This window comes from Heterodontus francisci, chromosome 3 (genome assembly GCF_036365525.1).
Source record: "Heterodontus francisci isolate sHetFra1 chromosome 3, sHetFra1.hap1, whole genome shotgun sequence".
In the NCBI taxonomy this organism is placed as follows: domain Eukaryota; kingdom Metazoa; phylum Chordata; class Chondrichthyes; order Heterodontiformes; family Heterodontidae; genus Heterodontus; species Heterodontus francisci.
The window spans coordinates 81,096,662-81,122,127 of NC_090373.1; the positions used below are offsets into that span (position 1 = coordinate 81,096,662).

The 25,466-nt window shown below is 39.7% G+C and overlaps 1 protein-coding gene across 1 annotated transcript in view; it reads right to left on the reverse strand.

Annotated features, from left to right (window-relative positions):
* tmem214 (transmembrane protein 214) overlaps positions 1 to 25,466 on the reverse strand; it is an 84,119-nt gene that overhangs the window by 21,175 nt on the left and 37,478 nt on the right. Inside the window, exons 4-14 of the mRNA XM_068023780.1 lie at positions 23,285 to 23,419; positions 20,117 to 20,199; positions 17,888 to 17,990; positions 17,481 to 17,562; positions 16,419 to 16,520; positions 15,415 to 15,556; positions 14,329 to 14,420; positions 12,551 to 12,599; positions 7,603 to 7,716; positions 6,294 to 6,411; positions 306 to 402 (exon numbers count right to left, since the gene is read on the reverse strand). Of these exons, the coding sequence (XP_067879881.1) occupies positions 306 to 402; positions 6,294 to 6,411; positions 7,603 to 7,716; positions 12,551 to 12,599; positions 14,329 to 14,420; positions 15,415 to 15,556; positions 16,419 to 16,520; positions 17,481 to 17,562; positions 17,888 to 17,990; positions 20,117 to 20,199; positions 23,285 to 23,419 (1,117 nt within the window). The remainder of the gene's footprint in view (positions 1 to 305; positions 403 to 6,293; positions 6,412 to 7,602; positions 7,717 to 12,550; positions 12,600 to 14,328; positions 14,421 to 15,414; positions 15,557 to 16,418; positions 16,521 to 17,480; positions 17,563 to 17,887; positions 17,991 to 20,116; positions 20,200 to 23,284; positions 23,420 to 25,466) is intronic.

A 25,466-nucleotide genomic window follows, 5' to 3' on the forward strand; every position in this document is an offset into this window, starting at 1 on the left:
TTTGACAAAAGAAAAAGACAACCTCTATAGGCAAGCTTAAATTGTGTATTAGTGTAACGTTTAATGTCTTTATATTATTCTGGACATTAGAAATTCGGTCACTGAAAAAATGGTGAACTGAGACACCTTACGGGAAGTATGTGTGACTAACAGTCAACATGGGCAAGATGAAAGACTTGTGATATGTATTAGATAATGGGAGAAAATCCAAGCGTACATCTGTTCAAATTTCTTTTGCATGAATAAACAGCTGAAAAAAAAAAGGGTGGCAATCTTGATCAAACACACATCCACATTGCACTAACCTGTATCCCTGTTTGGAATAATAAGATATTTTATTCCAAGCCTGCTGAGACACAGACATCACCCCTGACTGCTGTAGGACATGAGCAGAAGACGATGCTAAGGAGGAAGTGTTTAAATAGAATCAATGATCAGTCAGTAATAATGGTATGCACATACTTCTCCATAACAGGCATCAGTGGTTGCAACTAGTTCAAATCAGTGAGTGTAGCAGCTTATGAAAATGCCCCGAGCAGTGTTCAGCTCAACATATGAGACAGAATTCAATTCAATTATAATTCAAGCTGCAGGTCCTGCTGTTTAAAATTTCCCAAAGAGCTAATACATCAGTTCTCCACGTTTTTGACTACAGAGCCCTGGGGACCACTAGGCATAGTGTGCCAATGTGGTCCTGAAATGCTTTGATCCTACAGAAAACTCATGCAAAGTTCATGACAAATTTTATGTTGATGGAAAGCCTTCCCATAATGTGATTGAGACATGGAACAGTGCCCAAAGGGCTGAGCACCCATGTAAAATAGGTAGTGCTCGCTGTTCTTGTACGATCTCATTGGACAATCCTGCCAATTACTTAAAGCTGATCTGCATATTAGGTCAGTGGCTGTGCCCATTGCTGGATGTTTGTTAAAAAAAAAATTCTATTTTCAGGTGATGGCGGTGGAGTAATTCCACTTTAGGCACACTCTACTGCCATGTATGTGTACAGGTAGAGTTTATCTGGACCAGGCTGAAGACTGCCAGCCTAACTTACATTCCTAATAGCCATCACCAAACAGCACACTCCTGCAGCCAGATGTGGAGACCATTTACAGCACTGAAATGTTGTCATGGTTACAGAGCTTTCAAACTTTATTTGCCTGGAAGGAGTCTGCTAGAAATCTTTGTATCTCCCAACTTTTAGCCCATCAAGCAGGCATATGGAACAGTTTGAGGATTTTGTTGGAATTTTTTGTGAAAAATAATCAAAAGCAAGCTCTGCACTTCCCAAGTTCTCAAATATAAAGCATAACCAACTGCACTTATGTGCCCATATGTGCATCCAGTTTGAATGCAGCATCATTCGTGATTAGAAAAGTGCTACAATTCCAACATAAAGATGCTCTGACCATAAACAAAGAATCATGCATGTGAACACATTACTGGTAGTACCCAAGATCGAAAATTAAAAGTTAAAATATACCAATTTAAGCAAGTCATATTTCCACACATTTAAATTACTCTTTAATCAAATATCTTTAAAACAAGCTTTTCATCAAAAAGCTAAAAGAACACCATTTCAGTATTACTCTCAATGCAATCTTGCAAATTGCAAAAAGATATGACAATATGCTAAATTTGGATTCAAGAGTTGTGCTACCAGTGGAAGTCAGCTACTTCAATAAGGTTGTAAAGGAAGACAAATGCACAAGCACCCCAGCTTTTCAAAACTCAATGCCCAATTCATAAGGCTCATTAGCAGAGACTGACGTTGATGTTTTCCTGCTCTTTTCCCATAGTCCTGTAAAGTCTTTCCCTTCAAATAATGTATTCAATTCTCTTTTGAATGTTACTATTGAGAATCTGCTTCCACTACCCTTTCAGGAAGCACAATCCAGATCACAATAATTCACTGTAAATAAAAAGGGTTTCCTTGAGTCACCTCTGGCAAAAGAATCAATCACTTTAAATCTAGGTCTTCTGGGTACTGATCCTTCCGTTACAGGAAGAATCTCCTCTTAGCCTTCTCTGCTCTAAGGTGAGCAACTTCAGTCTCTCCACATAACTGAAGTCTCCAATTCCTAGCACTATTCCAGTAAAATCTCTTCTGCACCCTCTATAAAGCCTTCACATCTTTCCTAAAATGTGGTCCCCAGAATTGAACACAACACGCCAACTGAGGTCCAAACAGTGTTTTGCAAAAGCTTTGCATAATTTCCTTGCTTTTGTACTGTATGCCTCAAACTAAAAAAGGACCCCATATGCTTCAATAGGCTTCTCAGCCTGTCCTGCCACCTTCAAAAGATTTGTGTACATACACCCGCTGGCTTAGTTCCTGCAACTCATGTAAAATTGTACCATTTAGTTTATATTGCCTATCCTCATTTTTAACAAGATGCATCATTTGATACCGGTGTTAAATTTTCTCTGCTACGTGTCTACCCATTTCATCAGTGTATGTCCTCCTGAGGTCTGTTACTATACTCCTCGTTGTTTACAACATTCTATATTTTGCATCACCTGCAAACTTTGAAGTTCTGCCATGAACACCAAAGTCCAGGTCATTATCAAAAAGAGCAGTGGTCCCAACACTGACCTCTGGGAACACAGTTATCTACCTCCTTCCAATCTGAAGGACAACTGTTCACCAATACTGTACTTTCTGTCCCTCAGCCAATTTTGCATCCATACTACCACTATTCCTTTAAATCCCATGGGCTTTAATTTTGTTGGCAAGTCTGTTATGTAGTATTTAGTCAAATGCCTTTTGAAAGTCCATATATACATCAACCACACTATCAGCGTTCTCGATTACTTCGAAGAACTCGAATCAAGTCAATATGATTAAACTTTATTAGCCCAACAAACCCATGCTGACTTTCATTTATTAGTCCATAAATTTCCAACTGCCTGTTAAATTTGCCACATATTAATGTCTCCAGGAATTTCCTCACCACCAGCGTTAGCTGGCAACTATAAGCCAGTCAGCCTTTATCCCTCTCCCTTGCTCTCTTTAAACAGGGGTGAAACAGTTGCAATCCTCTGGCACCACCCCTATCCAAAGAATTAGAAGATTGTGACCAGAGCCTCCAAAATTTCAACTGTGACTCACTCAGGAGACATCCCACCTGGACCAAGTGACTTTACTTTTGAGACTGCCAACTTCAAGTCCTCAAGTACCTTGGGGTAGAGTTGCCATTAGATTGCACTAGCTGTTTCGGTGAAATTTGCCCAAAATCAACATAACCCATGCAAATAGACTGCACAATTTTAAGTACAAAGAAATGTTCAGCACAAACAGTCCACATGGATTGGAAGTAGTAAAAATAACCCCTCTGTTCAAGAAAGGAGGAAAAATGGTAGAATCAATTTAGGGATGTGGTAACAGGGCACTTAAAAAACTCATTAGTCACAGATTTATGAAAGGGAAATTGTGTTTGACAAAAAAAAAGTTAAGAGTTATGGGGTTGCAACTAGCAGGGGACAAGGGAGAAGAAATATTTATATTGTACCTTTTAACATAAAACAGCATCCTAAAGCTTTTCACTGGAAAATTTTAAAGCAAAATTAGACACCGAGCCACATAAGGCAATATCAGAGCAGTTGGCCAGAAGCTTGGCCAATGGAAGTAGATAAGTAGATTAAGGAGGGTTTTCAAGAAGAGGTCCTCGGTGGGGCAGGGGTGGCAGTGAGAGAAAAAAAAAAGATTTAGGGAGGGAAATTCTACAGCTTAGGATCTAGGCAGCTGAAGGCACAGCCACCAATGGTGGAGCGATTAAAAATCAGGGCTCCTCAGGAGAGGCTTGATTGCCAGTGTAGACACGGTGGACCGAAAGGCCTGTTTCTGTGCTGGTTAATTCTATGACTATGACCAGAATCAGATGAGCAGATATCTCAGAGGGATGTAGTGTATGCACTTTTTTTGAAAATCCATTCAATTGGGTGCCATACAAGAGATTATTACACAAAATTAGGGCTCACGGGATGAGGGTAATATGTTGCTGGAAGAAAATAGTAGGAAGAAACATTTAGGTGCCATTTCAGGTTGTTAGCCTGTGACTAGCAGGGTACCACAAAGTGATTGGAGTACACGAGTAAAGTAGTTTCACTGTAATTGTAGCCTTGGTGAGACCACACCTGAAGCGCACTAAGCATCCACAGCTCTCTGGGGCAGAGAATTCCGAAAGATACATAACCTTTTAGTGAAGATATTTCTTTATTCTGAGATTGTGATCCTAGTTCTGGATGCCCCAGCCCAGGGAAAACATCCTCCCAACATCGACCCTGTCAAGCTCCTCAAGATTTTGTTTCAATGAGATTACCTCATTTTTCTAAATTTTAGAGAGAATATAGGCTTAGTCCACTCAATCTTTCCTTACTGGACAATCCCTCTTAACCCAGCAATCAATCTAGGTGAGTAATCATTGCACCCCTTCCAAGGAAGGATATACATTCTTAAGTGATGACAAAATGGCACACAATACCCCAGATGTCATCTCACAAAAGCACTGTACAAATACAGCAAGACTTAAGTATTTACTCCAACCCTTTTGCAATAAAAGGCCAATATATAACTGGCCTTCTGAACTGCTTGCTGAACCTTCATATTAAAGTTTACAAGGACCTCTAAATCCTTCTGAATCCCAACATATACCTTTTTTTTTTTTAATTCTGATTTACTATTCTTCCCACTACATTATATTCCATCTGCCACCTTTTTGCCCACTTAAAAGGAGCTGTAAAGGGATATAGATTATGTCCTCCTCACAGCTTCATATAGTCACAAACTTCAATATATTACACTTGGTCTCCTCATCCAAGTCATTGATATAGACTGTAAATAACTGAGGCCCAAGCAGTGATCCTTGAGGCACTCCACTAGTTACACCCCTCCATCCTGAATGTAGCCAGTTTTTTTCCCCCGACTCAGTTTTCTATCTGCTAGCCAACACTTAATCCATACTATTACCCCCAATCCCATGAGCTCTAATCTGGTGTTACATTTGCTACCTTCCAATCTGTGGGAACAGTTCTAGGATATAGGGAATTCTAGAAGATCAAAGCCTATATATCCACCATCTCTGTACCCACCCCTTAAAACCCTATGCTGTAGGCCATCAAGTGCAGTGGATTTGCCAGCATTTACTCTCATTCATTACTCCAGTGCTATTTCATTACCATTAATTACCTAAACTCCTCTCATTTGATCCTTGGTTCCCAACAATTTCGAGAAGACAAGTAAAATCTTTAGTGGCAGTCATTTCCTTATTCAAATAATTTCTCCTGACTCTCCAAGGGACTCGCATTTACTTTCACTAATCTTTTCCTTTTTACATACTTATAGAAGCTCTTCAAATTTGTTTTTGTATTTGTTGCTAGTTTCCCCATTTATTTTCTCCCTCATCTATTTCTTGGTCATCCTTTGCCTTTATTTTTTTTTAAAAAGGCTCCCCATCCTCAGGCTTAATCCCCTCTTTTCAGCAACATTGTAAGCCTCTTTTAATACTATCCTTAACTTTTCCAGTTAGCCTCAGGTTATGCCACTTTTCCAGTGGAGTTTTTAATTCCTGAAGGGAATGTATATTCATAGAAAATTAATAATTTTAAATGTTTGCCACTGTTTATCTACCATTGTATCTTTTAATCCAGTTTCCAATCTACCTTAGACAACTCACCTCTCCTACCTCCATAACCGGCTTTGTGTAAAATTAAGACCCAAGTTTCAGTCTTAACCGCATCACTCTCGAAATTCCTTTACAAGCTACTAATTAACCTTTTCACTGCACAATACTAGGTTGAAAATAGTCAAATAGTCTGTTCCCTAGTTGGTTCAACATATTGTTCAAATATTCAAGAGAAATACATACAACTTATGTAAAATTCAAAGGAGTTGGATTCCAGTGCAAATTTTTCCTTCAAAAAAAAAGTGGATCACTCCAGCCATAAGCAACACAGTAAATCCCCTTAGAGATTTAAAATAACCAAAACAAAACTAAAGCAAAACAGAATCAACCACTTGCTATATATATAGCTTAAGGCTACAGATGTTTAGCTTTGAATAAGTCAGCCAGATATTTCAGTGCTTTTTTTTTAATGAACTTATCAGTTACAAATATCAAAACCCATGATTAAGGTTCTCATGTTTTTCCCCATCCTTTGGATTTGGGGAAAAAAATTGAATCTTAATGCAATCATTGATTGAGATCAAATATTTGATTTTAAAATACTTCAGTTGAAGCAAACTTCATCAAAAGTAGTAACATTCAATAATGACAATTCATAGCTTTACTAACCATTGAAGGATCCATGTATTCTGATGTCATGCATCACAAAGCCTGCAGCAAAAATCATTAGCACAAGCAATAGACGAAACCAAGGGAAGCCAGCACCTCTCAACTTCTGCAGGAGGTTCTTGAAAATTGAGAGAAGAGAGAGTTACTGTCACAATGCTTATAAAAACAAAAAAAAGACTTCCTTAATTAGGGGGAACAGCAGAAACCAGTAACTGTGATTTAGCAATGACAACGTGAATTTATATAATGCTTATAAATGTAAAACATCCCAAAATGCTTCACAGGAGCATTATCGGAGAAAAATTGACACCAAGCCAAAGGAAGAATTATTAGGACTGGTGACTAAAAACTTGGTCAGAGGTAGGTTTTAAAGAAGCACCTTGAAAAAGGGGAGAGAGAGATTTAAGAAGGGAATTCCAGAGCTTAAGGCCCAGATAGCTGAAGGTCCAGCATGCAGCCAGAGTGTTCTGAGGGTCGTAGAGCTGGAGGAGGTTAGAGATAGGGAGGGATAAACCCATGGAGGAGTTTGAAGACAAGGATTATACTTTCTTTTAGTTAAAACAAAAAAAGTCAATGGAATAGAGATCACAGGACTTGAGTGTTAAGATTTGGGCAGCAGAGTTCCAGTTTGTGGAGGGTGAGAAAATGAGCGCGCATTAGAATAGTTCTGTCAGAGTGGGGGCGGGGGGTTAACAGAAGCATGGATGAGGGTTTCAGCAGCAGTAGATCAAGGTATGTACAGGAACTAGCAATATTAGCAATGGAAGTAGGCGACCTTTGTGATGTAAAAGGACATAGGGTTAGAAGCTCAGTTTAAGATCAATAAGCATGTGAGGATTGTGAACAATCTAAGGCAGTGACCAGGGAGCAGAGTTTATGGTGAGAGCCAAAGACAATGGCTTCAATTTTCCCAGTGTTTAAATGAAGGAAATTTCAGCTTACCCAGGACTGGGTGTCAGAAAAGCAACCTAACTGAGGTAGTTAAGGGGAGGTAGAGTTGGGTGTTGTCGGTGTACGTGTGGAACTGGACATGTCATCAGATGTTGTTGCCAAGGAACAGCATGTGGATGAGAAATAGACGGGCAAGGATAGATCCCAGAGGCAAAAGAGTGGGGTGGGGGGGGGGGGGGGGGGAAGAAAGGGGGCAGGCAGCAGGAAGAAAAGCCATTGCAGGAGATTCTCAGGCTACAACTGGAAAGTCCAGAGCAGAAATCAGGGAAGAGCAGTCCTGAACCGAACAATGGAATATGTAGATTTCTCCATTCTAACTTTTAAACAGCAAGTATTACATGTAATTTAATTTCCTTACATTGCATGCAGTGTTGCAAGCACCTATTTCCTGTGAATTTGAGGCACCTTTGCTGGACAGTTCTTCATTTGTAACTTTAAATGAACGCACAGTTTCCTGCAGAGATTTCTGCACCTGAAATTAAGAATGTTCAAATGTTAAAAACTCATTTAGCCCAATGTAAAAATATAGGCTACACAGAAATATACCCATCTAAATTAGAGGTTGTATATCCAGAGCTCATTCATAAAATCACTGTCCATAGCTCCTGTCACTTAACGTTGAGTTTCCCCCCCCATTGTCAATTATTTTTTCCTCCATGAAAATGTTTCATAATGCACTATTTGGAGTCTCTTTTACAAGTTAAGAAAATAAAAAGCAAACAAGTTCTTTAAAAATAAAAATGACACTATTGCATAAAAATAAAATTCAACAAGATCACTTGTTTAGTCACAATTTCCAATGGTTCAAAAATGTTTGGGAAAAAAAATACACAATCCCCTTTTATTTCCAAAATAGAAATAATGTTCCTTTTTGCCCTCGTGCCTTTGTGCACAGAAAAACAGTAAACTACCACATTGTCACCACGTCAATAGGTGGGAGGGAACGAAGGGAGATGAGAACAAAGCAGCCACATGTGATTACAGCTACTGCTCAGTTGGAATATAGACACCACTGACTCTTTCAGCATTGTAATCTATGTAAAACATGTGCATGTTGCTAGAGAAGTGTGAGCATGATCGCAGTCAACCCTTTCTAATTGGTGACAGAGTGCACTCAAAAACACTTGGATTGGGAACTTGTTTCAATTTCCCAGCTGGAGGGCAAGCTTTCTCCACAGGGAGATGCAAATAGAACAGTGGGGCACATAAAAGGTCATAGAGATCAGAGAGAGATACAGCACTGAAACAGCCCTTTGGCCCACCGAGTCTGCGCTGACCATCAACCACTCACATAACATGACTAAAGAAAAATACGAGTGCACCATTGTGCCCTCAACAACAGATAGTCTGGATCAGACTCTACATTCAAAATGGAGCTTTATCATACATTAAAAGTGATGCAAACACCTTAAAAATTACTAGTCCAATTGATAAATTAGAATTGCAATACAAATCTGAAAGCATTTTTTTTCTAAAGTAGCAGTTATAAAGAAAGTAAATGTCAGACTAATATACAGCACCTGAAAGGAATTAGATATGCAACACAAAATTAGAAGCATTGGTAATTTTAAAAAAAATCACATTTAATCAGAAAAAGATTGAGTTATTAGAATAGTACAGTTAGTAGTGTTCAGGAAATGTAAAAACCAAAAGGAGAGAAAACCAATTACAATCAAGGAGCAGTAGAAAGCAGCAAATGTAACTCCACTATTTAAGGGAGCGAGAGAGAAAACAGAGAACTACAGACCTGTTAGTTTGACGTCAGTAGTAGGGAAAATGTTAGAATCTATTATAAAGGATGTGATAATTGGACACTTGGAAAATAATGATATGACTGGGCAGAATCAATATGGATTTGTGAAAGGGAAATCATGTTTGAAAATCTGTTGGAGTTTTTTTGAGGATGTTACTTGTAGTATAGATAAGGGGGAAACCAGTAGATGTGGTGTATTTGGATTTTCAGAAAGCTTTTGATAAAGGTCCCACACAGGAGGTTAGTAAACAAAATTAGAGCACACGAGATTGGTGGAGGGAGGGGGCGGGGGAATATACTGCAATGGGTTGAGAATTGGTTGACACACAGAAAGCAGAGAGTAGGAATAAATGGGTCATTCTCAGGATGCCACATGTTACTAGTGGGGTACTGCAAACAGTTCATAATCTATATAAAATGATGTGGGTGTGGGGACAAAATGTAATATTTCCAGATTTGCTGATGACACAAAACTAGGTGGGAATACAAGTTGAGGAGGATGCATGGAGGCTTCAAGGGTACTTGAACAGGCTAAGCGAATGGGCAAGAGCATGGTAGATGGAATAATGTGATTAAGTGTGAAGTGATCCACTTTGATAGGAAAAAACACTGACATGAAGAGTATTTCTCAAATGGCAAGAGGTTGGGAAGTGTTGATGTCCAAAAGGTATCTAGGTGTCCTTGTTCAGGAGTCACTAAAAGCTAGTATGCAGGTGCAGCAAGCAATTAGGATGGCAAATGCTTTGCTGGACTTCATTCCCAGGGGATTTGAGTACAGGAGTAAAGATGCCTTGCTGCAATTGAAAAAAAGCCTTGGTGAGACCGCATTTGGAGTAGCATGTAAAGATTTGGTCTCCTTATCTAAGGAATGATATACTTGCCATAGAGGGAGTGCAACAGAGGTTCACCAGACGAATCCCTGGGATGGCAGGAATTTCTTATGAGCAGATATTGCAGAAACTGGGCCTGTATTCTCTGGAGTTTTGAAGAGGTGATCTCATTGAAACTTACAAAATTCTTAGAGCATTACAGGGTAGATGTGGCTAGGATGTTTCCTCTGGCTGGTGAGTCTAGAACCAGGGGTCAGAGTCTCAGAATAAAAGGGGAAGGCCATTTAAGACTGAAGTGAAGAGGAATTTCTTTACAAAGGAGGGTGGTGAATCTGTGGAATTCTCCACCCGTGGGCTGTGGAAGCTCAAATCATTGAGCATGTTCAAGACAGAAATCGAGATATATCTGGAGCCTTCACAAAGCAGGATACGAATAACATACCAGAAATGTTGAGGAACAAAAGGGCCGAGAGAGCGAGAGAGAGAGAGGAACTGAAAGAAATCAATATTAGTAGAGAAGTGGTTTTGGGAAAATTGATGGGATTGAAGGCAGATACATCCCCAGGGCCTGATGGTATGCATCCAAGAGTACTTAAGGAAATGGCCCTAGAAATAGTGGATGCATTGGTGGTCATCTTCCAAGATTCTATAAACTCTGGACAAGTTCCTACAGATTGGAGGGTAGCTAATGTAACCCCACTATTTAAAAAGGGAGGTAGAGAGAAAGCAGGGAATTATAGACCAGTCAGCCTGACGTCAGTAGTGGGGAAAATTCTAGAGTCCATTATCAAAGATTTTATAGCAGAGCACTTGAGAACAGTGGTAGAATCAGGCAGAGTCAGCATGGATTTACGAAAGGGAAATCATGCTCGACAAATCTACTAGAATTATTCGAGGATGTAATTAGCAGAGTTGATGAGGGGGAGCCAGTGGATGTGGTTTATTTGGACTTTCAGAAGGCTTTCAACAAAGTCCCACAGAAGAGATTAGCATGTAAAATTAAAGCGCATGGGATTTGGGGTAGTGTATTGCGATGGATAGAAAATTGGTTGGCAGACAGGAAACAAAGAGTAGGGATAAATGGGTCTTTTTCCAAATGGCAGGCAGTGATTAGTGGGGTACTGCAGGGATCAGTGCTAGGACCCCAGATATTCACAATATATATTAATGCTTTAGATGAGGGAACTAAATGTAATACCTCCAGATTTGCAGATGACACAAAACTGGGTGGGAGGGTGTGTTGAGGAGGATGCAGAGAGGCTTCAGGGTGATTTGGACAAGTTGAGTGAGCGGACTAAAGCATGGCAGATGCAGTATAATGTGGATAAATGCGAGGTTATCCACTTTGGCAGCAAAAACAGGAAGCCAGATTATCTGAACAGCTATAAACAGAGAGAGGAATATGCAACAAGACCTGGGTGTTCTCATACACCAGTCGCTGAAGGTAAGCATGCAGGTGCAACAGGCGGTAAAAAAGGCAAATGGTATGTTGGCCTTCATAGCGGGAGGATTTGAGTACAGAAGCAGGATGCCTTGCTCAAATTATACAGGGCCTTGGTGAGGCCACACCTGGAATATTGTGTGCAGCTTTGGTCTCCTTATCTGAGGAAGGATGTTCTTGCTATGGAGGGAGTGCAGCGAAGGTTTACCAGACAGATTCCTGGGATGGCAGGACTGACGTATGAGGAGAGATTGAGTCAGTTAGGATTATATTCGCTGGAGTTCAGAAGAGTGAGGGGGGATCTCATAGAAACCTATAAAATTCGAACAGGACTTGACAAGGTAGATGCAGGAAGGATGTTCCCGACGGTGGGGGAGTCCAGAACCAGGGATCATAGACCAAGGATACAGGGTAAACTTTTCAGGACTGAGATGAGGAGAAATTTCTTCACCCAGAGAGTGGTGAGCCTGTGGAATTCGCTACCACAGAAAGCAGTTGAGGCCAAAACAGTGCATGTTTTCAAAAAGGAGTTAGATATAGCTCTTGGGTCTAAAGGGATCAAAGGGTATGGGGCGAAAGTGGGAACAGGCTACTGAGTTGGATGGTCAGCCATGATCATAATGAATGGCAGAGCAGGCTTGAAGGGCCAAATGGCCTCCTCCTGCTCCTATTTCCTATGTTTAACTAATGACATCAAGGGATATGAGGATAGTGGGGGGGGGGGGGGGGGGGGGAAATGGTGTAGAGGTAGATGATCAGCCATGATCTTTGAATGGTGGAGCAGGCTTGACTAGCCAAAGAGCCTACTCCTGCTCCTATTTCTTATGATCCTATGGCACTAGGTTCTTGTTACATGGCAGAAGACAGTCTTTACAAAACAGTTCTACCAACTCTGCACAATGGGAGATTGGTTGTTAGTTATTGCAGAAATGCCAGGTATATACAATTCAGAGCAATTCCACTACATTTGCAAAGCTGTTTCGGAGATCAGATGCCAAACTTCAAGTTAGGGAAGAACATCCAATTGAATGAACTTTGGGTGAATACCAGCCTGCAAGAAAACCCCCTTCCCAATCCACTGAATATCCAGGCTAGATGGAAGAATGGGGGTTTTCCAGTAAAGGCAGAAGGAAAATGGATGGTTGCAGTTATTACTCCTGGCAAAAAAAGACACTGAAAAAAAAAAAAGCTACACTTGAACAAAGAAAGAAAGATGGTTCATATTCTGGCTGCACAGCTTAGTGAACAGCTGCAGCTGCAGTGGAAAGTAACTCAAAATTACCTTGACTGGAGTGTTGTCCCAAGTTTCCAGAAGATTATTTAGCAGCAGACTGAAAGAAAAGAATCAGTTAATAAATAGACAACATACTATTCGCCTTGAAATTGATTAATTGCACCTGATATTCCAGTAAAAACAAAATTGTTTATATAGATGCTACAAACACAAATGGAGGACAGTAAATGTTTATGTAATATTCAAAAAGGAAATGAGACATGAAATCAGGAATTACAAACCAGCAAATCCAACCTTGGTAGTTGGGGGGGGGGAAAAAATGCAACAAAGGAACAATTATATAAAACAGAAAAAAACGATTTAACTTGGACTACACACTGTACCCTTTGGTTCAGTTATAAAATTAAACTACCTCCAACAGAATGACAGGAACGAATTTTTTTGAACAACGTGATGAATCAAAACAGGCTTAGTTTAAGCAGTTAACGCTGTGCCAACATTTAAAAAAAAACACCAAATTGGCTATCTGATTCAGATTATAAGTATAGATAGGAAGTGACTGAACACTGCAGATAGATTTTGTAGAACATTCCCCCAAGGAAAATGAAGCGGACTGAACAGAGCAACAGAATGGACTGAATGTGCCTGTGGACCTTGTCCCATTCTTTGATTGAAGGACCTAAAACTGAATGAAGGAACCCACATAGCATTAAAGTGTTGCTTCTGCAGACTGCCAGATACAGAAGCAGGCTTTCAGCATAGATCACAGATATTGTAAAGGGAGCTAAATGTTTGGAACACCGGATACTATCAGATGTTGGAATGAAAACAAAATAGAAAGATGTAGCTTACTTTAAATTAGCAGCGTCTGGCTAAATAGAATTTTGGATGTCAGCAATGGAAATGCAAATTCATGAGAACAATTGCTATGTTTGTGACACCTTGCATACTATTAAAAAGTAAAAATATCAGCATGATCCCTTTATATTGATTTTCCTACGAGAAAAAAAGGAAACTCAGACATATGAAAGGAATTGTCCTGTTGTAGCTCTGCAGGGTGAGGCAAATCACCAAAATACCAGAGTGCTTCAGTAACCACTGTTCATTCTCTAAACTCTGCAAATTCACTCCTTCGCATTGCAAGCTTCTGCATCTACTTGCAGATTAAAAATGAGCCTTTAAGATTTTAACAAAGAATATCTTCAGGTCAGAATACTGAAATGTTACCAAGTAGTATAGCTGGGGACAGCCCGTACAATATGCAAACCAAGACCCACCTCAGGCTGTTGAAAATTCATATTTGCATTCTTAATTGGAAGAAATAGAACCAGGATTCTTCATTAGGTACAACTGAAGTGGAATGTCCCAGAACACTAAATTAATAATTTGCAGGGAAACAGGAGAATCCTAAATAATTCTGTTGCTTGCCATACTAAATAGGCTCAGGAAACTGTTGTTGCAGTTATCCAAATATTGCTGCCAGCTCTGGAAAATTAGGCATGATGATTTTAAAAAAAACTTCAGAGAAAAGAAACGATTCAGAACCATACTCTGGAGTTATCAAAACATGCATTTAAACTTAAAGCAAAATATTCATAGGAAGCTACAACAGAAATTCCAACCACAAAAGATCAGGTCATTCTCAAACTTGAAGTCCAATTAGTAATATCACTTGGTTTGACAAAACCAGCTGCTTACGCCAATTTAAATCTACATACAGGTGCACTTGGAAAATTACTTTAAAAAAATACTAGGACATCTGCCCATCACAATTACTCCATACCACCATTCTTGTGTTCCTCTATGCAAGTTTTTGCACTAATCACCTGGACTGAGAGAGATGTTTGGTGTACAGCTGTCTCCAAACACTGAAACTGTTAGAATCAGTGGTCAAGCATTCAACCATACATTTTAAGAGCTGAAAGTTAAGAAAGAGGGACATTTGTTAGCTTCATTTATATCAATTCACAAAAAAAAAAATGTGATTCAGACTACTTAGCAGCTTATTGCTTCATCAATGGCTTGACTGACTACAAAAATACATAATTTTCCAATTGATCAGCCATAGGTTATGTTCTCAGCTAGCACAACTGAGACACCCAGTAAACAGATAATGCAATAAGCAATAATAAAACTGCACACTTGCTTCTTGCTCATTTATTATGCTACATTTCGACCATCCTCTTCTCCCAAAAGCGCTGACCAAAGGTAAAATGTCATGGGAATCAACCACCCTCTGGTTCTTTACCCAATTATATATTCTTCAAATGAGCCTAGACAGTGAACGTGCACAGGATTTTTGAATGTGGCAGAGTGGGGGGACATCAAGCTCACTTGTGTCTACACCTGCACAATTTCACCAGAGCAGTTTAAGAGTAACTGCATTGCAGTCATGAACCTGCGATTTTCCTGACCTATGCAGCTCAAGCTCCTTTGCAAGCTCGGCAAATTTCATTAAAGATCAAAAATAATTTGAAATACTAAATCGCTTCCTTTCAGAATACACAGCTATTATTTTCAATACATTTCTTGATATGGAGTTATGGAATATCAAGAACTCAACACCCCCATTATGAAGTCTGAGTAATTTCTTTAAAAGATACTTCAGATGGATTGGAAGTTGGATTGGTATTAAAACAAAAAAAAAAAAACTTGCAAGAGTTGGATATTATTTCAATGGCACAGTCTTCAGTAAATTCCAGGAATTTTAAACATTCTTCCCTCAACCTTATAATCAATAAAATATGCAACAAATTTGCATAAGCCTGGCACAAGATTGAGCTGTTGTCTTTTTTTAAAAAGTTAAATATTGTGAATGCATTAATAGGAACCACCAAACCAAAACTAGTTTCTTTTTCTCGCATCAAAAATCCATTATTACAGTAAAAATAGGGTCTTTTAACACCATTCACCTCTTTCTTCATGTCTGGAGGACAGTTGGGTGTTGCTCGTGATAAGAAAGAGGGAAAGTAGGTATGCAGTGTAGAGTTGGGTTTGGCACCAAATGCCAATACTTTCAGCCGAGGATAAAGATGGCGCAACTGATCCTGCAAACTGAAAATAAGTTAGAATGCATCAGAAGACTAACAGACAAGTTTGGGAACTTTATCACTATTTGGATGCACAAGGATTACATTGAGATTACTGCAATCCAATACCTTGTTCAGTTGACAAGTTCAAAGCAGATTATATACTATACAGTATATGATGTATTTACAATATTGTTGGCAATTGAGTTCCTACCTTTAAAAGGATATTGATGTATTATGACAATTTGCATAACAGTAACAAAAATAATTTTTGGGACTTAGGGCTCCAACATTTGAGAAAAGCTCACAGAACTAAACTTATTTTTGTTGTTAAGTATTGAAGTCACAGATAATGTAAATATTTAGCTTTGCCTCTCAAGGGCGGAATGAGATGGTGCAAGTACAAATGTTACTAGCCTAAAGTGCTCCCCCTCTCCAGAAAAGGGTAGATACAAATCACAAAACTCAACAACAAAAGGCAGTTAAGGTTATGTCCATTAACTTGTTTAAAAAAGTCACAAATAAATATCTGGTTGAAGAGTGGATTGAAGATTCTAGGGACAGTGGAAGCCATCATTAAATACTAACTATTATATAGTTAATATACTGGCAGGGAGCTATTCATGGAATAGGACTAGACTGGTTTGGACAGCATGTATATGAAGATCGATCGTATTTTTGCTGGAGTCATTTGGGAATCAGGCAGAAATAGAATTACATTTTTGAATGCACAATAAATATTCACACTATTTTTGGTGTACATTTAATCTGCACCCATATGCAATTGCAAAAAAAAAATACTAACAGTCATGAAACAGCTTCAAACAGAACACTCAGTGACCTGCAGTTTTTATTAAAATATGATCAGAAATGGCATTCTAACTTACTTGGGTGAGAGAGAGTTGTTAGGCATGTAAGCAAAGTCCAGCAATGGGAAAAAGTCTTTTGGTCCAATTGTTCCAAATCCCTTGGACAGATTGGAATGCATCCTGAAAATAATATAGAAGGGAAGAGATGCAATCACGAAGGTTTAATTAATGTACCTTGCTTAACAAAGCTGATATTAAGAGATTAACCATGTAATGACATTTAATTTTGAAGTTTGTATCTTAAAAGATGAGACACTGAGAAATGGAATGTAACTGAACATTTTGTCCATCATTCTAGACCAGGAGTTACTGAGCTTTAGTCTGCAATCTCCAGTGGAAGGAAGAACATAGTTAAAGGTCTCGTCCCATGAATAATGTGCTTTCTACATGTACAAAGAATGTAGATGTGACTTATGGAGTAGAGTAACAGCTACTAAATGATCATATTGGTCTCTATTGTTAGTCGATCTTTTACTGGGATGAAACAGCCATCCTCTCCAGAATAAAAGGAGGTTTTTAGTGATTAGCATGACCACTTCTATTTGGGGCAAGTAGAGGGAAATTTGTGTTTGTTCCATCCACCATTCCATGTTGAGGCAAGGTGGATGCCTTGTAGGAATGCCATGTCTGTCTATTCTGCCTTTGGGTAGCTCAGAATTCTCCCTTCTCTGAAGAACATTAGTGAGCCAGTTGGAGTTTACAACAATCCAGCAAATTCCATGGTCAGTCCACAAATTACCAGACTTTACTGGATTCAATTTCACAACCTGCCATAATAAGATTTGAATTCAAGATTTCTGGGTTATAAGTCCAATATCAACCACTGGGCTACCCATGCCAGATACTTGTAAAGTATTCAATCAATCACACAAAAGTGGTAAGTGAAGTCAATTACAATATTACACAAATGTTAAAATGGTGGAGGAAAAGAGCAGCAAATAACTTCATGGGCAAAACAAATGGCTATCTTCTGTACTGAAATTCCTGTTACATATTGTTGAGCTATACAAGACAGTCATCATGGATTTCGAAACAGATTTTCCACATCTTGAAAGTTAAAAAGATTCTGGGTGTACTCACATTAGCAATCTGTCCAAGTAGCTGATTGCATAGGCAGAAAGAGATTTGACACCCAGTACAGGAAGCATGATGTTAAGCCATACTAAAATGAGAAGACAAGAACAGCTTTTCTAGACAAGACTATATTGCAAATGGATAAAGAATTCCTTGGACTAAAAATTGTTTCAATCTAAATATGAATTTCTCAAATTCTTGGAGAAAAAAAAAAGAGAAACCTTGTATAAAGATCATCCTAATTAATCTATTTTCAATTAGGAGTTTCCACTGATTTTTTAAAACATTAAAATGTATGCAGCAGTTGTCGAAGTTCAGAAACCCCAAGAATGAGAATTCGAGAAATATGGTGAATTAAGTCAGATAGCATTAAACTACTTCCAAATATCCCAAGTTAATCATAGATTCCTTACCCTTCAATCCTTCTGCCAAATCTGTCCCAGCCTGCCCTAGGGCCCACATAATGCTGAGGCATTTAATTGGTTTGTTATGCTGGGTTCTCAGTAATTCCAGGTACTGAAAAATTAAAAATACACTAATAAAATATTTGCAAAGCAAAATAAAATACAGGATGACTGCAACGAGCTTAACAAGAGAAAGTCCTTTTTGCTTTGTAAAAAAACCAAAAACAAAATTGCATTCCCAGGCACTGGACTTTGTGAAAGTTGAAATTATATTTGTGAATCATTAAGTATGGAGAGGAAAAAACATTGGTTTTTCCCCCCCCCCCCACTAGGGCCCTAAAAACTTATTCACTAGTCCATTCTACCACTCATCCCCTCACTACTTCTTTGAAAAAGTACAGCAAAGGTAAAATGAAACAAAGGCCAGTCACACAAATTAATGGGTCACAAATCTATTAAAACCTGGCAGTTTCAAAGTTGTATAAACACCACCCCAGAAGTCCTGCCATCCAACACCAATTTTTCACTTACACTGAAGAATGATAAACGGTCACACTGCTGTAGTAAGCAGCTCTTGGAAAATCAGCTCTATGCATATTCTATATTTTTACACCAACAGCTAAACTGTAATTCAACTCGTGAGCAGGACATTTTATTTCTTTTCATAAACTATTGCAACTTCACAAAATTCAGGTAAATCATTTGCCAGTTTAGCCAAAACTTGCCATTAAGTATCAAGAACTCTTTTAAAGGGTGGGGTGCTGATTAGAGTACACTCTGATAGTACAGAACCTCACCGATTAGCAGCACTCAACATAAAATCTGCACAGGTAATGGGCAAGGTTCCTGGTCACCAGCACACTCAAAACAACCCCTTACTCCCAGGCTCCATTAAAAAAAATTCCTAAAGGAGTGAACTGAGCAAAATTATCACATGCTGCAGATTAAAAACTTAATTATTGCTTATTCCTCAATTACATTTGGCACAAGGAGCAATTCTGTCTAAATTTGCCTAATTAATGGACTGTTTGCTACTTTTGTCCCATAGTTCTACATATTGTCCAGCGCCTTTCCTAACCAAAAAGGGTGTACCGGCCATCAGTACTTTGCTCTGAAAAAAAGAGACTGTTGTAAGCATAGTTTGTCCAAGAACATTTTGTACCTTTAGCTGGGTGTGTCACAGTAGTGACTAAGCAAAAACAAAAATTTTTGCCCTTAATAAAATAGGGCCAATTTCTGTATGGGAACATTAAATCACTTTAAAATCAGCTTCAACTTGAAAACAAAATTCTCCTTCTACCACAATGAAAATGTGGCCAGCCTTCTTTGTTTCTCTCATTGCATGTACTCCAAAACTTATGAGGCTAGATTGCTAGTTAGACCACAGACTTTTGAAATAGACAAAATTCATCTTCTTCAATGGGAGTATAGCTCGAAGTGGGAAGTGGAGTTAAGTGTCAAAAGTAAGCCATCAGGTGGCTAGAAGACTACAGTTTACACATCTTACCTGCCGGGTTGGTTAAAATTTCAATTCCTTGACTGTTAAGAATATGATGCAGGGATAGATCTAATATTGTAGTAATGGAGGAGCGGCCCAGTGGTACCCAGTTACCCACTGCCTCACCCACAAGAGGAGGCTAACACATACTTTTCCATAAGTTTACATATGCTTATTGTACTACAAGTATCTTGGGGTTAAATTTGATAATTAGTTTTACCCTGAAAGCACTGTGGTCCTGATCACCTTTGAGGGAAGGGAGGAAAAAGGGTTTGCCAACTACAGTCTCTAGTGCATTATTTTCAGATTATGGGGCTATTCTCAGTCTGGTGGCATGCCCAAGTCCAAATCATCTATATATCCAGGAACAAAAGTTGAACTAACATACCAATTTTCACCCATCTCTGTCAGAACACCCATTTATCTAATCTCAGCTTACTGTCAAACTTTCTGTCCGTGCTGCTACACTTCCTCTTATACCAGATGCCTGCATTTTTCTAATGAGCCTCATAAGAAATATTAAATATCTTCTGAAAAGCCATATGCTGTACTATTCCCGTTGCATTCCTTTAACCTATACAAAAATAAAATTCTTCAAAAAAAGTGAAACAAATTACTCTTAAATCTGTGCTGGCTGTCCTGCTTAAGTTTGCAATATGTTACCTGCTACCACTTGTACATAAATGCTTTTAAACAAAACATAAAACAAAGCAGTAACATTTTGTGCAATCTGTGCTTACCTTTCCTAGATTCATTGTTCCAATTTTAGGTTTGTCCAGCAATATAGCCTGAATACAAATTCTGTAGCCGTGCAGAGATTCACCTGAAAGAGACAAGTTTTTTAAAAATAGAATGTTTGCTATGTATTGATACATAGACATGCCTTCCTTTGGCCACATGCATTACCAGGTTGCTCATCAGCACTGAAGTCTATAGAGCAATACGTTATTTATAAACTAGTTCTGCTCCAGTCTATTTGTTAGTAGGACAGAATCAATGGTTGACTGCAGATTAATCTTACAGATGAGGAATTGCAGACAAAATATTCTGCCAACTAGAATTTACAACAGAAGACATGTTAAAACAGTGAAACATTACGCTTATGGACAGAGACAAGCAATCCCACAACCAATGAATCAGGTTAAAGCTCTGCAGTTGCGCCACATCCAGTAATGCAAAGTGGTCGACAATTAAGTAAATCAAGGAAAAAGAAAAAAAAAGCTCCATGAACATCCCTATCCTCAATGGATAGTGAAGCCCAAGACATGAGTGCAACCAATAAGGATGAAGCAATTGTAACCAACTTCAGCCAGAAGTGGAGAATAAATGATGCTTCGTGGCCTCTTCGAGGGTCTTACCATCACAGATGCCATTTTCCAGCCAATTAGAATCACTCCACACGTCAGGAAACAGTAGAGTCCACTGAGACCCAACACCAGGCTGCAGTGCCAAAGACACATGATCCAGAACTAGCCATGCTTCTAGTCAAGCTGTTCCAGTACAGCTACAACACTGACATTGTATAGAATCAGAGCACAGAAGGAAGCCATTTGGCCCATTGTGCTCGTGACAGCTCATTGAAGGAGATATCTGATTAGTCCCACTCCTCTGTTCTTTCCCCATTGCCCTGCAATTTTTTCCTCCTCACAAAATTAAATAATTCTCAAAAGGGAAGTGGATAGTCTGCTTCCACCCCTCTTTCAGACAGTGCCTACCACATCAGCCTGCAGCATACTACTTTCCCCTGCCCCCTTGCTTTTGTACTCCATGCTTCTATATAGAGATAAGAATCCCATATGCCATGTTAAACAGCCTCCTCAACTTGTCCTGTCACCTTCAAAGATTTATATACACCCCAGATCTCCCTGTTCCTGCATCCCCCATTAAAATTGTACCATTTAGTTTATATTGCCTCATTTTTCCTACCAAAATACATCACTTCATACTTCTCTGCATTAAAATTTTCACCTGCCATGTGTTTGCCCATTACACCAATCTGGCTATGTCCTCCTGAAGTTATTATCTTAATAGTTTACTACATTCCATGTAATCAGCAAACTTTGAAGTTATGTCCCCTATAAACCAGGACAAGTAGTCCCAGCACTGACCCCAGGTAACATCCTTCTAGCCAGACATATGTATTTGTGGAAAGCACATATGCCTGGACAATCACAACCTGTTCAATTACTGCCCTATCAGCAGAGTAATAGCAAGCAGCACTCACCCACCAATAACCTGCTAACTGATGCTGTTTGGGTTCTACCAGGACCACTCTGTTCCAGACTTTATTACAGCCTTGATCCAAACATGGACACGAGCTGAAAGTGATTGTCCTTGGCATCAACTGACCAAGTGTGGCATCAAGGAGTCCTAGCAAAATTGATGTCAATGCGGACCAGAGGAAAACTCTCCACTGGTTGGAGTCATACCTTTCCCAAAAGAAGATGGAAAGAAGTCAATTATCTCAACAACAGTTGCTCAGGGCAGTGTCCCATGCCCAACATTTTCAGTTGCCTTATCAATGATCTTCCCTCCATCACAAGGTCAAAGGTTGAGCTGTTCACTGTCGATTGTACAGTATTCAGCTCCATTTGTAGTTCCTCAGATAATGAAGCAGTCCAGGGAAGCACGAGCTCAATATCTAGATGTAACAAGACATATTTGTGCCACACAAGCAACAGGCAATGACCATCTCCTCTTGACAATGTCATAACTATTGTAGAGTCCGATGTTAATTTCATGGGGTTTGTCCTTGGCCAGAAACCAAGCCAGAATCAGGTAAATGAGTAGCTACCAGAGCACATCAGAGGCTGGGTATTCTATGCCAAGTGTCTCACCTCCCAACTCAAAGCTTTGCCACCATCTGCAAGGCACAAGCCATACTCTGCTCACGTGTATGTGTACAACTGCAACTATACTCAGGAAGCAAGACAGTCTGCATGATCAGCAACTCAGCTAGCTTGCACATCCATTCCCTCTACTACTGGTATAGTATAGCTGCTGTGTGTGCTCATGCTCCATCTACAGGATGCACTGCAGCAAATCACCAAGGCTTCTTCGGCAATACTTCCCAAACCCATGGCCTCAATCATCGAGAAGGACAAAGGCAGCAGGTGCTTATAAACACCATTACCACCCCACCCCCCCACAATGTCCTCTTCCAAACTACACACACCAACTTAAATATACAGCCATTCCTTCACTGCCACTAGATCAAAATCTGGAACTCCCCATCAGCATTGGGAACACCTTCACCACAGGCACTGGAACAGTTTTAGGAGAACGGTTCTAGGCGACTCTACCATCACCTTCTCAGGCAACTAGAGAATGGCAATAAATGCCAGCTTTGCCATCCCAAGAATGATTACAAAAAACACTAGTAAGTTGGTAAAGCATATCATTAAACGCTTAGAAACGTGATTGCCTGTGAGACATCACATTTACTGATACTCAAAACGCATGAAGAACAATGGACAACTGTGAAATCAACAGTACATCTTTTCACTCAGACAGCTGTTCAAGCCTGTGGGTTTGTACATAACCCAAGTTGTTGATGGCTTTATACTTGCTTAATAACTTCTTTAGAAAATAATTTTTGCGAGATGCTATAAATGGACATTTAAATATAGGAGAGTTTTAAACTTAAAGTTTTCCCATTTTGAATTTGCAAATATAAAGTAGCCCAAATTGAAGATTTGATACTAAAGCCTTGTACACAATCCAAGACCACAGTCCACGAGACTTGATAAATGGTCAGAGGAAAAACAAAAGTTGGCATCAAGTTGAACAATATTTTGTTAAATGCTTTCAAGTTGAATTGAAGTGAATGCTCAGACATTTTAATTGAATCCAACATTGCATTTATAATGACACTCTTTAAAAAAAAAAAGTACTGAAATGGTTATTACCTGCAGCCTTATCTTGCTCTCGCAACATAGTGTAGATGCAGTGATCAAAGAAGTGCTCTAGGTTGTCTGATGTTTTTCCCAGCAGTGATTTGATAATATTCCGAAGCTCCTTATTAGCAAGGCTATATGGATAGTCTATTAAAAAAGATTTTTTAAAGTGCTCTTTTAAAAATTAGTTAAGAATTCTTGGCTCTTGCAAGTAGAATTTTAAACACTTGAAAAAGGAGGCATGCTCAACAAATAGAATTGAAGACAGACTGCAAGTCTGGACATCATGAAACACAAGCAAAAATACAAAGTGTTTATTACTGCTTTAGGATCCAATTGGTGTATAACCATTTAAGCCTTTCATTATTTTGATCACAATGGTACAGGTTCAATACCCTTCTGCCAAACACTGACATACAAAGAACAGCCATTAAGGAAAAATACCAGAGAGCTCCTAGTATCCATGGAACTATATCTCAACATCAGGCTAACAAAAGATATTTCCACCATCCCGATAAACTTACCAAGAGGTATGCCTTTACACTAGAGCAGTATAGCTGCAGCACATCTGTGCCAAGAATAATGAACTGATCAGTGTTAATTGTGCTAGATGTCGGCTTGGTTGGAACTAGCATTCACACACAAGGAATTATCAAAAAGGAGGTGGTGTTGGGTGTCTTGCAAAGCATTAAGGTAGATAAGTCCCCAGGGCCTGATGGGATCTACCCTAGAATACGGAGGGAGGCAAGGGGAGAAATTGCTGGGGCCTTGACAGAAATCTTTGCATCTTCATTGGCTACAGGTGAGGTCCCAGAGGACTGGAGAATAGCCAATGCTGTTCCTTTGTTTAAGAAGGGTGGTAAGGATAATCCAGGAAATTATAGGCTGGTGAGCCTTACGTCAGTGGTAGGGAAATTATGAGAGAGGATTCTTCGGGACAGGATTTACTCCCATTTGGAAACAAACAAACTTATTAGCGAGAGACAGCATGGTTTTGTGAAGGGGAGGTCGTGTCTTACTATGAGTTTTTTGAGGAAGTGACGAAGATGATTGATGAGGGAAGGGCGGTGGATGTTGTCTATATGGACTTTAGTAAAGCCTTTGACAAGGTCCCGCATGGCAGACTGGTGCAAAAGGTGAAGTCACACGGGATCAGAGGTGAGCTGGCAAGATGGATACAGAACTGGCTCAGTCACAGAAGACAGAGGGTAACAGTGGATGGGTGTTTTTCTGAATGGAGGGATGTGACTAGTGGTGTTCCGCAGGGATCAGTGCTGGGACCTTTGCTGTTTGTAGTATATATAAATGATTGGGAGGAAAATGTAGCTGGTCTGATTAGTAAGTTTGCGGACAACACAAAGGTTGGTGGAGTTGCGGATAATGATGAGGATTGTCAGAGGATACAGCAGGATATAGATCGGTTGGAGACTTGGGCGGAGAAATGGCAGATGGAGTTTAATCCAGACAAATGTGAGGTAATGCATTTTGGAAGGTCTAATGCAGGTGGGAGGTATACAGTAAATGGCAGAACCCTTAGGAGTACTAACAGGCAGAGAGATCTGGGTGTACAGGTCCACAGGTCACTGAAAGTGGCAACGCAGGTGGATAAGGTAGTCAAGAAGACATACGGCATGCTTGCCTTCATCGGTCGGGGCATAGAGTATAAAAATTGGCAAGTCATGTTGCAGCTGTACAGAACCTTAGTTAGGCCACACTTAGAATATTGCATGCAATTCAGGTCGCCACACTACCAGAAGGACGTGGAGGCTTTGGAGAGGGTACAGAGGAGGTTTACCAGGATGTTGCCTGGTCTGGAGGGCATTAGCTATGAGGAGAGGTTGGAAAAACTCGGATTGTTTTCACTGGAACGACGGAGGTGGAGGGGCGGCATGATAGAGGTTTACAAAGTTATGAGCGGCATGGACAGAGTGGATAGTCAGAAGCTTTTTCCCCAGGGTGGAAGAGTCAGTTACTAGGGGACATAGGCTTAAGGTGCGAGGGGCAAAGTTTAGAGGGGATGTGCGAGGCGAAGGGTGATAAGTGCCTGGAACTTGCTGCCAGGGGAGGTGGTGGAAGCAAATACGATAGCGACGTTTAAGAGACATCTTGACAATTACATGAATAGGAAGGGAATAGAGGAATATGGGCCCCGGAAGTGCAGAAAGTGTTAGTTTCGGCAGGCATCAAGATCGGC